General features: G+C 41.7%; 1 protein-coding gene across 10 annotated transcripts in view; it reads left to right on the top strand.

Moving 5' to 3' along the window:
• LOC122575621 (max dimerization protein 1-like) overlaps nucleotides 1–14,218 on the top strand; it is a 234,691-nt gene that overhangs the window by 120,436 nt on the left and 100,037 nt on the right. For all 10 annotated transcript variants that reach the window (XM_043744807.1, XM_043744805.1, XM_043744804.1 and 7 more), the window contains exon 5: nucleotides 1,800–1,914. In XM_043744807.1, the coding sequence (XP_043600742.1) occupies nucleotides 1,800–1,914 (115 nt within the window). The remainder of the gene's footprint in view (nucleotides 1–1,799; nucleotides 1,915–14,218) is intronic.

The following is a 14,218-nucleotide window of genomic DNA, read 5'->3' as shown; positions in this document are numbered from 1 at the left end:
AAATGCCCAAAAGGGCGCAGCAGGATTTAATCTAAAAACTTCCTCGTCGATATATAAAACGCTTAGAACCTTAAACCCTTGCAGAGGAAGAATTCAAACTGCGCCGATAATCGAATCAGCCGACCGATATCTTCTCGCCGTACGAGATCTCTGCAAGAGTGGAAAAGAAAAAAAAAGAAAAGAAAAGGATCCTTTTTCACCTGGCTCGGTGCAAGCCATTCTCGGACCGAATGGAAATAATTGCCCGCTTTGGTATTCCGGCTGTATGTTTATCGCGCGATTCGTTTGGCTAATGGGCCATGATGGCCGCGATAATCGGGATCTTATCGGTTTCTTCCGGACACTTTCGCGGCGAGCGACTCTCTGCACGAGGTCGGCTTGCCGTGGGGACGCGCCATGGGGATTCCCCCGTTCAATTTCGCCGTCTGTTTGCCGGCTGGATTCCGCTCCATTCGTCGCTGGCCGGTCTACGTGACGCGAAAAACGAATGCCACCCCGCGGTTTTCCCGTGGCCCGTGGGTAATTCGAAAACCTCCGGACAAGACGAATCGAGGCCGCGTGAAATTGCTCCGCGTTGGTCAGACTACCATAGCTTTACTGTCGGAGTTTCGAGAGATAACGTAAGATGGGTTGGCTGGTTGATTCCGTGAGGGTGGGTTTAACGGTACCGTGTAATTGGTGGCGCAGTTGCATCTATTTATTTACGTGGCAGATAAATATTGCTAATTAGTACGTGTAGCTGATTTCAATGTTATTTATAATGTACTCCGTCATGGTGAATCGTGGATCGTGAATCCATCAGTAGGCTATGGATTTTTATGCATTTATGGGAAATTCGAAGACTCGCAGATATGCAGATAGCACATAATATGCAAAAATATACGAAATAGTGTCCTTTATGAGATTTAGGAGATCATTTTCTCGAATTGTATTTATAGAAGTATGAACTTTCGTAGAAACTTGTACCCTAGACGTAAGTATCAGGGCACTTATTTGTTACATTTATTAGAAAACGCTAGAAAATTCTGTTTTATTTGGTATTTTATATTATAAGGCGCATACAATGCGAATAAAATAAGAGGGGAACATAATTAGAGGAACAGAGGCAGAAAATGAGAATATATACTGTTAGTCATAACATAGAATAAGGACGTACACTCGTTACATTTATTGGAAAATGCTAACAAATTCTGTGTTATTCAGTATTTCACATTACAAGGTATATACGACCCGAATGAAATAGGAGCGAGACTCAGAGGAACAATGGTAGGAGATTAGGGTATATACCATCAGCCATAAGTAGTATAAAGACGTACACTCGTTACATTTATTGGAGAGCTGTAACAAATTTCACTTTTTGCTGTGTGATAAATGTGAAAAATTATTACGGACGTATTAACTGATTATTAATGGACTATAATCTTCTTATAAAATACATATTACTTATGTGTAATAGAATTAAATTCTTCTCATCTATATTCGCTGCTTCTCTGGATGGTTTAAAGTACGGGGAATTTTAAGGATTGAAAGAAAATTACTATAATAAGCAAATTAATAAAGTCTGGATATTAAGATCTCTAATTAAGATTAAGTGCTCGCTGTAATTCGACCATCAAACGTATAACGTGGCTCGAGATTACAGATTGTTATATTAGGATCGTATTAAAATTATATTTCCCATAATAGTTCCGCAGAAATGAAATTTACGTAGATGCTGTACGAGACGTGAAAATTTAAAAATGTTATTGAGAAAGCGTTGTACACGGTATATTAAATGTTTAATTGGATTTTTGTTGCAGGAGGGCGCACCTCAGAAATTGCCTCGAAAAGTTGAAGGTGTTGGTTCCGTTGGGTCCTGAAACCTCAAGACACACCACGTTGGGTCTCTTGACCAAGGCGAAGCGTTTTATCAAGGTAACACTGCGAATTTATTATCGTAATTCGTACCGTCAAAAACGAAAATTTCATTCATTTTATTTACAAATTTTACAATTTACTACCTTTAAATCAATAGTTTCAAACATTTTACGATTTATGCTCTTAAATCGATTACTGCACACATTTTACAAGCTGTACATTCTGCCAAATCGCAGCAGATCAGATCTAGTTCTTAAAAGAACACATTCTCGCGTCGTTTCCGCCCCAAAAGCTCAATTCCTTCAACTTCCAAATCAGAAAATGTCTCGATAATCGTTGATCACGCTCGTTGAACACTAAAGTCATCCGAGTCTCTCCGCATCGCACGACGCTCTTCCGCTCGACCGCGAAGTCCTCGTCAATGAAACGCATTATTCTTGCCGACGATCTTCCGCCTCTACCTAATCTCCGCGAAGCAAGTTCGTGCAAACAAATACACCAAAATTGCCCATAAAACTGTGCGAGAGGTGGGGTACGGGTGGTTTGAATATTTCATGCGGTGTTCCGCGAAGAAGCCGCGGTTCGCGAGAATCAACGAGCAAGAAGCACTTACGGAAAACATCAAGCTGCTTCTCCGCTGTATCTATGCATCTTCGCCTACACACCAGTCAAAAAGAAGGAGAAAAAAGCGAAGTAAAAAGAAAGGAGGGAAGACAAGAAAGTGGGGATGGGGGATGGGAAGGGAGGAGAGATTTCTGGGTGGAAAGGGGGTCGGGTAATTAGCAAGAAAGATGGCGGAAAAGATGGCCGAGTGTGAAAAGAATCGCGGTCGAGCACGGTCGATAAAGAAGAGAGATAGAATGAAAGAAGTCCAGGGGCGGACAAATAAAGTATTACACCGGTCGTCTAGTTTCTACGAAATACGAACGAGATGCGCACCTTTTGCCTTACCCTTAGGTACTCGGTCTTTTTCCATCGTTAGAAACCGGCCTGTTCTTCGTTTCCTCTTTTTCGTCTCTTCGATTCCTCGTTTCTACGATTTTACTCTTTGTCTTTGGCTTCTTCGCTTTTTGCAGTTTGCCCCTTCAATTTTTGTTCGTTTCTTCGACTTTTTTCTGCTCTTAGATTCTCCGTCCTTCCTTTCACTTTAGTTTTCACGTTTGATTTCTTTGCTCTTTACAGTTTCACTCTTCGATTCCTTCCCCTTCCTTCGTTCTCTGCCCTCGACACTCTTCGTTTTTTCGTCTACTCTTATCTTGCTCCACGATCCATCTTTTTCCTCCTTCTTTTCTCCTTTTCTTCGATTTTATTCTTCGTTCTTGGAGTTTCACTCGCAGATTCTCCTTCTTCTTTGTTTGATATCAATTTAGTCGGTAGCTGACTTGACTTTGTCTCTTTCCTTCGTTGCTGGGTCGACGATAAATCGCAGCGTTAACTAGCAACTGGCCTTAGATCGCTAATTAGTAAATCTCACCGCTTGAACGCTATATATATATATATATATATATATATGTAGGTACCTATAGGTTTGTTGCAGCTTTCGATAGGTCAGATTTTAATGTCTACGCGATCCAGGTTTCGTGATATGTCAGGTTTATACCAACTAGCAGGGAAGGCTCTTTTGGTTGGTGAACGTGCAGGTCTGCCGTGAGACGTAATCGATAGCATGGGAAGCTACAATCGTTGATCGTGGGACTGGAGACAGTGGGGTTTTAATAATTGATATATTTTATTGAAGCAAGATATTTCCTGTACTTTGCGTAAGAAAGTTGATAGGAACTGCTTCGTACTATTCAAGACAATGTATTCGATACATCAGGGACACGCGTTCTACTGATATTAATTTTAAAATATACAAAGTGTCTCATATCACCGAAACATATTAGAGCTATAAATCAACCGAAGATAAGGCAAAACCAAGGATGAACTAAAGCAATATATCGAATGAACATATTTTACTATAATTTGAACGGTTTTCTAAATTCTCGAGGTTATAGGAATTTGTTCAATGCTAACGTATTCTTTCGCTCATTTTCGACACATTGCCTGAAAGAATATTTTTAATGCGAAGGAAATGTGCAAAAATTCCACTTGATTCGCATAATTCCTATATTTACAAATTTCATATCGAGCATCGTTAAAACATTACGAACATTACAAATATTTCCCGTTTATTGAAACGAGATCAAGATGGAAATAATTAAAATAAATATTTGAGGATCGTACTGCAGGTTAATTCTGTGATATTACTCAGCCAGTTAATTAAGCCAGGTCAACGTTAACGCAAATATTCCACTCGAAACAAAGGTTCCACGTGGGTGGAATATTTGCGCAAAAGCACAAAGAAGAAACGGACAAGTCGTACGCATTACCGTGGATCGTTCTAGATGAAGGAGATCCGGGGACGTGGATCGACGCGAACAGAGAAGCGAGTGCAATAGGAATGGAGGACAGAGTGAAATCTTGGCGCGGATATCTAATGCACGGCCGCGTAATGTACAGGTACCTGCAGCGGCTTGGATTGATGTATACCGAGAATCTCCCACGCGGACTCTGTATGCATGGGCGAACGGTGGATACGCGCCGTTGCACGCTGTTCTCTGTGTAAACCGTGGCCTGCAGAGAGAAACGGAGCGACAGCGGTTGCGCGGGCAGACGGGAAACCAGGGAACATAGACAAACACGCGTGCATAGTCATAGGCGATGCACGCACGCACGCCACGCTGCACGCCATTGTGATGGCCAGCCTGTAATTTACTAACTACGCATCCATTGTCCGTTGCCACTCTCTCCTCGCCGCGACACCTTAGCCAACCTTCCTCGTAGACCTCAAGGGGAATGTCTTGGTTTCTCTTTTGGCTCCTCTCGACCCGCGAAACTTCTCGTTGCGTCTGTTCGCATCAGTTTTCTGTTGGATTTTCTGGTTACTTTGATCGATGCGTTATTAGCGTTTACGTTGCAATTCCATTTATCGGAACTATGGTTTGGTTAAATGTATCGTTACCGAGTGAATTTGCACTTATTTGGATGTGAAGTTGCATTGCGCGAAGGCAAAGACCACTACGTGCATGGACACGGCAGTTCGGTTAGTGTCCGACTGGTTGAACTCGTATCGACTGAATCTACTGATCCGAATGCGAAGTTCCATTATGCCAAGGAGAAATAATGGAAAGGAGAATTGGTAAATTGTAGTTGTATGACGAACTGTTTCTTATTGGCAGGTTTAGGTAAACCGAAAGTTGAGAGATTCGAGATCGAGTTAAATACGTTTCTGGGAAAAATTTGTATTGTGAAGTAGAATGAACGAAAGCAAGACTTTTGACGAGACTGTCTTCAGACTGAATATGTCTGATCGTGCCTTCGGATCTGTATGGGAATACAGCGAATAGATAAAGATCCAGGTTCTAGGATATTCAAAACGGCACGAACTCTGCACTTTTCATTAAATAATTGGAAAAATCCTGCAGCGAACAGCGTACCACCTGTTTCCATCCTATCCTTCTCCCGCGAATATTTTTCCCTCTCCGCCTTTGTCTCTAACCGACCCCCTCTCGCCCTCTTCCTGTTCTTCTTTATTATTTTCTTCGCTAAGAAAGATTAAACCTCGCCCTATCGCATCCACCGTATCCTCACCTTTCACCCTCTTTCATCTTCCAACTATTTATCTTTCTTCTCTTATCTTCCTTCCCGTGTCACTTCCGCTCTCTTTTATTTAGGGCAATATTCCATCGCGAAAAAGATCTTCTCCATTCTCGCGTCTCGATTCAATGTTTCTTTATTCTTTATTTCCTGTTTTCATTCTCTGCGAAGAGAATTTATTTTCTGTTTGTTTTCCATACTTTCCAATTCTTAATTTTTTTCCTTTTTTTTTTCGTTTAAATAATTAGTGTTGTATTATTTTTCTCTCTCTGCGTGTGCTTGCGTGTTTCTGTGTTTTACGTTTGCAGAGTACTGAGCGAAATGGAATAATAAGATGATAAATATTCCTTGTGACGCGTAACCAGCACGATACAGCTGCATCGAGTACGATGCACCGGTGCAACGCACCGAAGCTCGCGGAAGAAGAAAAGTGGGACTGCGATTGCGTTAAGGAACACGACAATGGTTGGCTTCCGTTTCACGAATAATATCGCGAGCCTCTGTAATGGAGGTGACAACGACTCAGCCGTTCTTGAAACGCTGCTTCTACTCCACGAATCATAGGAAGCCATATACTTTGAAACAATTATAATTCGGAAGATAATTATACGAATAATCGCTAGATGATGTGACCGCAAACATCGAATAGTTAACAATTTCCTATGTCACGCTGATTTATTGAAAAATTTATCTTCCTTGGTTGCATCACTTTTTTAATGTATTAACAATACATGCTCATAGACTAAACGAACATATTTTGTTTAACATATTTTTCACGTTCATAGGATCGGAAGTTAAGCTTTAAAAAGAAAGCATTCGCCTGCAAGAGGTGTTTTTTTCATTTTTATTTCACTATCACGGCCTAATATTGGTTCTCATATTACGTTAGAATGCTTGTAAATTAGTATCTGAAATATTGTAAAATTACATATTTTAAACGTTTATATTTCTCTAAACAATTGTCGCTTGAAACAGCTTCGAATAAAGCGAATATCGAGACGCGTCTGATCATTGACTGTCCGAATCTCCTTATCTTCTTTGCTTCGCGTAGGCGGCTCGAACGCTTAGTTTCCAAATACACAAATTGTCTCAGACAATCTGCAATCAGATTGCAGACAGCTGATATTTCATTTCTAATTTTTCATTACTCTTTGCCTCGCGAAGGTTACTTCGAAACGCTTGCAAGCTCTTTTATGGTATTCTTGAACATCTTCGAATTGCCATCTAAGACAGTGTGAAACGAGAAATAAACTAAGTTATCGATCAATATAAAAGGTTTTTATTTTTATGTTATTAATCTCTCTTTCGACCTATCCTCGGTTTACCATATGCATAAAATTCGGCTAGAAATCGGATCAAAATCATTGGAAAACCGGAGGGCAATCCGTCAGGGCATCGCGATGGCTCGGTGACATAATAAACAGTGAAATTTAACGTGGCAGCTGCATGCCGTGATTCGTATTCCGTGTGGCATGCCGCGAGCGTACGTCGTATCAGGCTTTATTGGCCAGTGGGACATATACGTAGGTTCCACTTTGCGTCAAGGCAGGATGCAACACTACGTGGAATATAAACTGGCGTTATTCGATCGAAGAATACGCACGCACTATCGCATAATGCCTCTGTGCCAGCATTTTATCTACATTATTCAACCACCATACGGATACGCGTTTCACCGTATTAGTGTCTTGAGATAATTGCAGGAAACGCTTTCGCACCAACCAGAATCGTCATGATACTTCCATGGGAGTCATTGGCCTGCTATTGTCGTTTTTATCTAACTTTCTTCGCTAATTCTCTTAATGTTTAAATACCTGATGTTTAAAATCGATTCGCCTCCTAAACAAGATTAAATAATTACATCAGGTCAAAGATTGTCTCACCTTTTTCTCTTATCAGAAATGTCTGCCGTTGCTGTTGAAACACAGGAAAACAAAATCGCGATATTTGTGACAACAGCCTTAACTCGATCATCGAAGCTACGCATCATACGCGTCACTAGCGTTGGATATGGCATGGTTAGACATATTTTTCAAGATAATCTCGTTTTCCTTTTATTTCCAGAAAATGAACGACTAATCCAATTGAAATATTGAACGTCAAAGTTTTTACTTATCGTTGGCAATTTTTCCAAAAAATAATTTACTTTCTTTTACCGTGTTTATTCTTCTAAAGTAAAGATAATAAAATAGTCGAAACGATTAATTGGCTGAAAGCGTTATTTTCATTTCTTCTTTCAGATAATCTATAATTTCGATAAAATTTGTCCAAGTCAGCGTAGTTTCCCACCATATTACGCAGTACAACATGTATTTCAATAACACGAAGGCCCGTGACACGTGCCTAAACGTTCCACATACCCGGCACTAACGCAAAGTTTCTAATGTTTGAGTCACTCGATCGTCACCTCGACTTGCTAATTGAAAGATAAACTCTTTGGATCGTTCGAGGGCCTATCGCGGTTCCCATATCGAAAGCATGTTTCTCTCGGCCATGGCATTGTTTAAAACTGATTGTGCTATCGCACGTGCGCGTCATGTGCATCCTCTGTCCCTGCCTACACTGCAGGCTGACCAACGTGGACACGCACATGCATATTGCAGCGAGCTGCACAACCCAGAAACGAACGACCGTGGATGCATCAAGCAATGAATATTCCGTTTCTACGCGTTACGCGCGCCCCGGCTTCGTTCAGCCGCAGCCCATTAATTCGAAAAATCTCCATCGATTTGGAGCGAATATATTAGCGTTGTTGACGGACGGTGGAGTCTTTTGCAGAGCAACTGGCAGATTACGCGATTCAGAAAATTCTTCTGAATTCAAAAGTCGAGGAATTCTTATCGGTAGATCGCGGGCTTCTGTGCATTTACAGGAACTTCGAAGGTGTAAAATTGCACAGATTGTTCATAATACGGGAAAGGATACAGAGTACGCAAAGCGCTTAAAATATCATAGCGCTTTTTATAATACTCGAAGGGTAAAAAATAATCTTCTATCCAAGCTGTACTTTTTTAATCGCATTCTCGAAAATCTAAATTTGCATGAAACTCTGCGTGTAATATAGAGATAGATATAACGTATCATAGCGCTTTCTGTAACACTTGACGGATAGAATAATTTTCTACCGCGATTCTATTTTTTTAATCTTCTCAAAAATTTAAATTTGCTTAGAAATTTGCATAGTAGTCCATATATTTATAAGTTTGGTATAAGTTATATAACAGTTACAAGTTACATGATGCAAGGCTGACTGATTCGTTCGTCAACTCCTAGCCCAAGCCGCCGTACTTAGAAACGTGAAATTTTGGCAATATGCACCTTTTGGTACGTAGGCGTAGGATAAAAGAAAATTGTTGGGAATAAAAAACCTGGAAGAGTAAGAAAGATACATATGCCAGGAGTTGCGAAAGTCGAGGATGTGAAATTCGGTGTACGAATTTCTCATTAAAAATAAGCGAACAGGTGTTTGAGTGTTTTTCGAAATTTAATACCTGAAGGGTGTTCAAACAGAGAGTAATAAACATAAATTAAAATACTGTGCGGACGAAATCGCGAACGCGCAGCTAGTTGTAAAACGCTCTTTTACTGGTTTTAAATTAAATACAGCAGCACCGCGACTCATTGAACGCCGATTTCTGTGAAAATCGTGAAAATACGGATTGAAAACTCGCAGAAATTCAGGCGTAAAATCTAATTGGATTTGGCAGATGTTTCATCTGAAAGAATACAGCCGATTGAAGGAAAATCTGCAGTTTTATACTTACGCACTGCGAAGGGTTATTCGACCTTATCGAACGAGATACTCAAGAACCTTCGACTCTTTCCAAACATAAAATTCCTTTTACAAAACGTCGCCACGTTCGTCCAGGTAATGAAAAATCGAACTCCCGGAGCATCGATCTGTTCGCAGGAAGCCAAAAAACGAGCCACCTAATCAGACGAAACACACGTTCCTCGAGCGAACTCACACTTCGACAAGATCCAATTTGTCGTCGGAAAATTAAGGAACGTCCTGATGTCTCCCTCGTCTCCTCTCTTCTCCCACCGATTCCCTTCGACCATTCGAATTATCTAACCTTTGACACAGGCCCGGGACTCGGCAAACGCGAGGCCAGCAGAAGGAAAAAGAGAGCAGAAGCAGAGATGCTTTTTTCCTGACAATTAAACGCAATTGTCGCTAAGCGGCAGCGTCCGTTCCCGGACATTAAATATCCCCCGAACGAAGAAGGAGGCAGAGAGAAAACGAGAAAGAGAGAAAATATATAGCAACGGCTCGGGGATACGGTTGAGCCGTAGGAAGAATTTATGTTCGCTCGTCGCAGGAAAGTCCAACGAGTCGGTGCGAGCTGATTTCACCGAAGCAAATTACTTCTTTAAATCGAGCAGACGCACGCCTCGACGCGATCCATTTCACTTTCCTTCGTGGCGGAAGCGGCCGAAAAGGAAAAATCCACGTGTCCCTTTCTTTTCCAGGTCCGTTTTACGGATTCTCGCTCGACACGACGTCGATTCGATTTGCCGTCGCGCAACATTTGCTGCCTTTGCTATCTCTGCATTACTTTAATCTCCCATTCCTGATTTTCTAAAAGCATTCGCGGAGATTTTGGGAAGTTTCTTCCCTCGGAATCTGCTTTCGTTGGGTCCGCGAGTTTCCCGTGAGTCGCGAGACATTTTGGAGTATTCGGATAATTTTTCGAAGCTTCTCGAGGCTTTTTTCGGATTAAGAAATAGGCGATTAATTTCTTCTATTTTTGGAATTAATCTTGGAACGATTTGGAACTTCGTCTCTTCAGGATTTGTTCGTTGAATCGTGTTCTGTGACTTGTGACAGGTTTCAACGCGTTTGTATGATTCGTTTCGGATCGAAAAGCGAGCCAACTGCTGCCATTTTGAAGGAGATTCGATTCTAAAAGGAAAAAGAAATTCCTTGATCTTCGAGATTAGTGGATCAACTTTGTAGTATTTAAAGTATATAAAATCGGTTGTTTATTTTAATCAATTTAGCATGCAGGCCGCACATATTCGAACTTCAGAACCATCGCATCAACAGTAACTTGCTAAGAGAATTTTTAAATCTTCCTTTGTCTATCTATATGTAAATCCATAATGAAACCAAATTCTGCGAAGAATGAACGAGCATTTAAACACTTTCGCACGATAATCTACATATCAAAAAGAGTTCAAAATTGGCTCGAAATATCCTCACCGAAAGACATTCTGTGGCCTAAGAAAAGCCAGCTATAAAAGGATCGAAAGGGTGAGGTCACCAGGATTGCAGATAAGAGACATCGTTCGATACGCGCGTGTGTGTACTGTCCTGTGCTTCTTCCTTCGGCTTGATATGAGTTTACAACGTAGATAAGGTTGGTTTCGAAGCGGTCGAGCCCTGGCTACTGTCGTAAAATGCGCGGAAGCCGGCTTAAAAGCGAGGCTTCCACCGTTTCGTGCCGGGAAACTCTAATCGCGCCGCTTTCTATCCACCGTCTCGCGCGTTCTTCCACGCTCATTCACTCGACAATAAATTATCCGCGTAATTGAAATGGTAACTGACGCTTTCGACCGATTTTTATAGATCGTTTTGTAAATATCTAATTCGTTCGATCGAACAATTACAACGATCAAACGTTTGACGAATCGCTTGATTGAACTATTTAAATATTTAACGAATAATTCGATCAAACACTTTACAGCCTAAATCCCTGCTAAAGCTCAAACTCATCCTCCACCATACATCGTATCAAATTGTACTGTCAAATTAAATTTAAATATTGTAAGTTAAATTTAAATGTAAGCATCGTGTAAAACCTGGTAGCTGTAGAAAAGTACATAAGATTCAGCGAAACGTCCACCGCGATAGAAACTTTCTTAACCGGTGTAATTACCTCTCGGTTAATTTTCGAGACATAATCGGTCACCCAACGAATCTTTATCAGACTGGAGCTGTCGAAACTTTGCAAGTTACCCTAATCTCCAAGAAACCAGCAGCAAAATGAAAGGGAACGGAGCAACGGACGCGCACCAATTTCCAAACTATCCCCTGCGAGCGTACGCATTAACTCTACAATTTCAACGTCGCAACACAGTATCCAACGGTATCTTTTGTTCCGCCCCCTTATCCAGCATTTTTTCTCATCAACGACGCGACCGACCGGACGCTTCCTTTGTCCCGTTGGTCCTCGGTAAGTCGTAGACAATTTTGTCCCGCTTTCTAATCGCCACCCTCGCCATTATTCCCTGCCATTCCACGGCTCGCGCCAATTGCTTATCTTTGTATCTCCTGCACCCTGTCGACTCGCGTCTTAGCTTTTTCCCGGGGCTCTCTTGTTCCCAGGCGTTCCTCTCTTCTCTTTCGAACAGAGAAGAAGTGATTACAGGGGAGCCGAGCAACGTGTAGTGTTCTGGAAGGGTGTCATAAATCGCAGACGACTCCTTCAATTCCTCTCTCTCCCTTTTTTTCTCTCTCTTTTTTTCCTCTCTCTCTCTCTCTCTCTTAGTTCGTCTCTTCGATCGCGCACGCTCTATGCAGCGCCGTTTTCCTCTTGCCTCGCGCTTATTTACATGCTACCTTCTTCTTTCGCTTCTCTTTCGATTTCTTCCGCCCTTTGTTTCTTTTGTTTCGCCGGGTTGTTGCGGATTTTCTTGGGAAAAGGGAAAGGGCGAGTTTCGACGAAGAGTAGGTGGACGAGCGAAATGGAAATCTACCCGGAGGTTTAATTTTGTGCGGACGTTGATATTGAATACATGGAATTCCTGAAAATGGCCAGACTCATTTTTAACTGTTAGCGAGGATATACCGGTGATAAACTTTAACGAATGGTATTGGCCTATTGTAGTCGAACCTCGGAGAAGTCATTTTCAGCTTCGTCATTTCATACGTACCGTCCTAGTAAATAGCAGATAATGCACTCTTCTCTCTCGTCGGTTCTCAATTCTTCATCGATTTCTCTCGAATCTCAAAAGAATCGTACCGCTATAATACGTATGTACGCTCGTTCCATTTTCTCCCCTTGTGTGCAGCGTAGGCATTTTTTAACGCTCGCAAATATATGTCGTTTCAAAGGTTACGCTTCAGCGATCATTTTGACAAAGATCTGGCAAAAATCACTTTGAAAAATAAAAACGAACGTGTCGGGAGATAAAGAACGTATTAAGCGCACAGTGCCTTGCATCTATCCATAGTCTCTATATACCGATATTAATTAAATCCAAGTAGCCACGAACCCTTTCACTGTTCTAACGATCATAATACATTCTGTGAGATGCGTATCCGTCATGCTAAAGTCGTAAATTTACGGATCCCACGTAGCATAGCCCCACACGGTATAATCAATCAGTTGGAAAATTCATCCATTTTCGAGCACCTTGTCGGCGGAATAAATATTCGACCGCGAAAGGATTAACGTCGTATCGTTACCAAAATTTGATACCACGAAAATGAAATGTACAGAACCTCGGTAAAAATCTTCGTTGAAAAAGAAGGCTGTGTCCATGTGCTTCTCGTAGCCACCCTAATTTATATACAAAAGATAATCGACTCTAACGAGTACGAGTATATAATCGTTAACAAGCAGATGCTACAAGATGGGTAAATAAATATTTTTCCTGGATAGTCTTCGATTCGCACGAATGAAGAGTGCTTGAAGCTACTTTGCTCTAGCAACCCTTGCTCGATTGCTCGCCGTGGACAGCGTTCACTGTGGTCACTCGGTGGTTGCTAGTGGTCACTTTACCCAAAATCGTTTCCGACGACTACTCGACTACCGTGAACGTTTCTGGTGGTTCCCTTTCGATTCCAACTACTTTCGTGGACAGTGTCCATTCCGGATCAGTGGTGGGAGATAATCTATCACCTTACCGGCTTCCCTTCGGCAGTACCTTGCCGAGGTACACTCTACCGTGATTAAATTGCGACTTAGAAGAATTTCTACGTGCTGGCAAGCAATCCTATCAAGACAGAGAGTATTCCGAGGTGAATTCTACGAACTAGAAATCCCTAGGCTTTCGAGGAAGGAATTCCAGAAGCGAAGGAGAATGGAGAAGCGTGACGAAGTAAGACACGTTTTATTTAAGTCGACAAACCAATATCCGTAATTCCATATGTAATTGTAAGCCGCTGTGATCGTAACAGCTGCTCGTTTATCCTCTGTCAAGTCCCGATTGGCTGTTCGGGTCCAGCCAGTAGCTCAACAATCATCGCAACCGAATTTAGTCCGCGAGATGTACCGTAACAGAAAGAAAGTCTCCGCTAAAGCGAATCGGTGTACCTTGTTCTTAACACGTTGACTGCCAGACGAATTTTCCATGGTTTGCCCAAGGCGTCGACGTGAACTTTTCATTATGCGACGCATATTATGTTGAAATATTATTTGCAGCAAATAAAATGAGTTATGGAATCGTGCTTGAAGCATTTTTCGTGGCGAGGTTTTCCACCAGTGACCCCCACGGCGTTGTAGACGATTATTACGATTGTCCTTTTTTTATTTTTTTATTTATTTGTCCTTTTGATATTTGCTGCGTCGCCGGTCACCGGTGACCCCCATGGCAGTGAACGTGTTAATCGTCAAAAATTCTCGGAATAATTAGACGCATAGAACCTGCAGACTCGATACACCGCGACACTGCGTTTGTAGGATCGTGAGTTCGACGTCGATCGAGGAAAACATCACGAGGGAACGATCATACGTACGTAGCTGACGACGTGCAAAAAGGAAATTTCAACACT

The sequence above is a fragment of the Bombus pyrosoma genome, linkage group LG15, assembly GCF_014825855.1.
Source record: "Bombus pyrosoma isolate SC7728 linkage group LG15, ASM1482585v1, whole genome shotgun sequence".
NCBI classification, from domain to species: Eukaryota; Metazoa; Arthropoda; class Insecta; order Hymenoptera; family Apidae; genus Bombus; species Bombus pyrosoma.
This window is presented reverse-complemented; position numbering and strand designations above follow the sequence as displayed.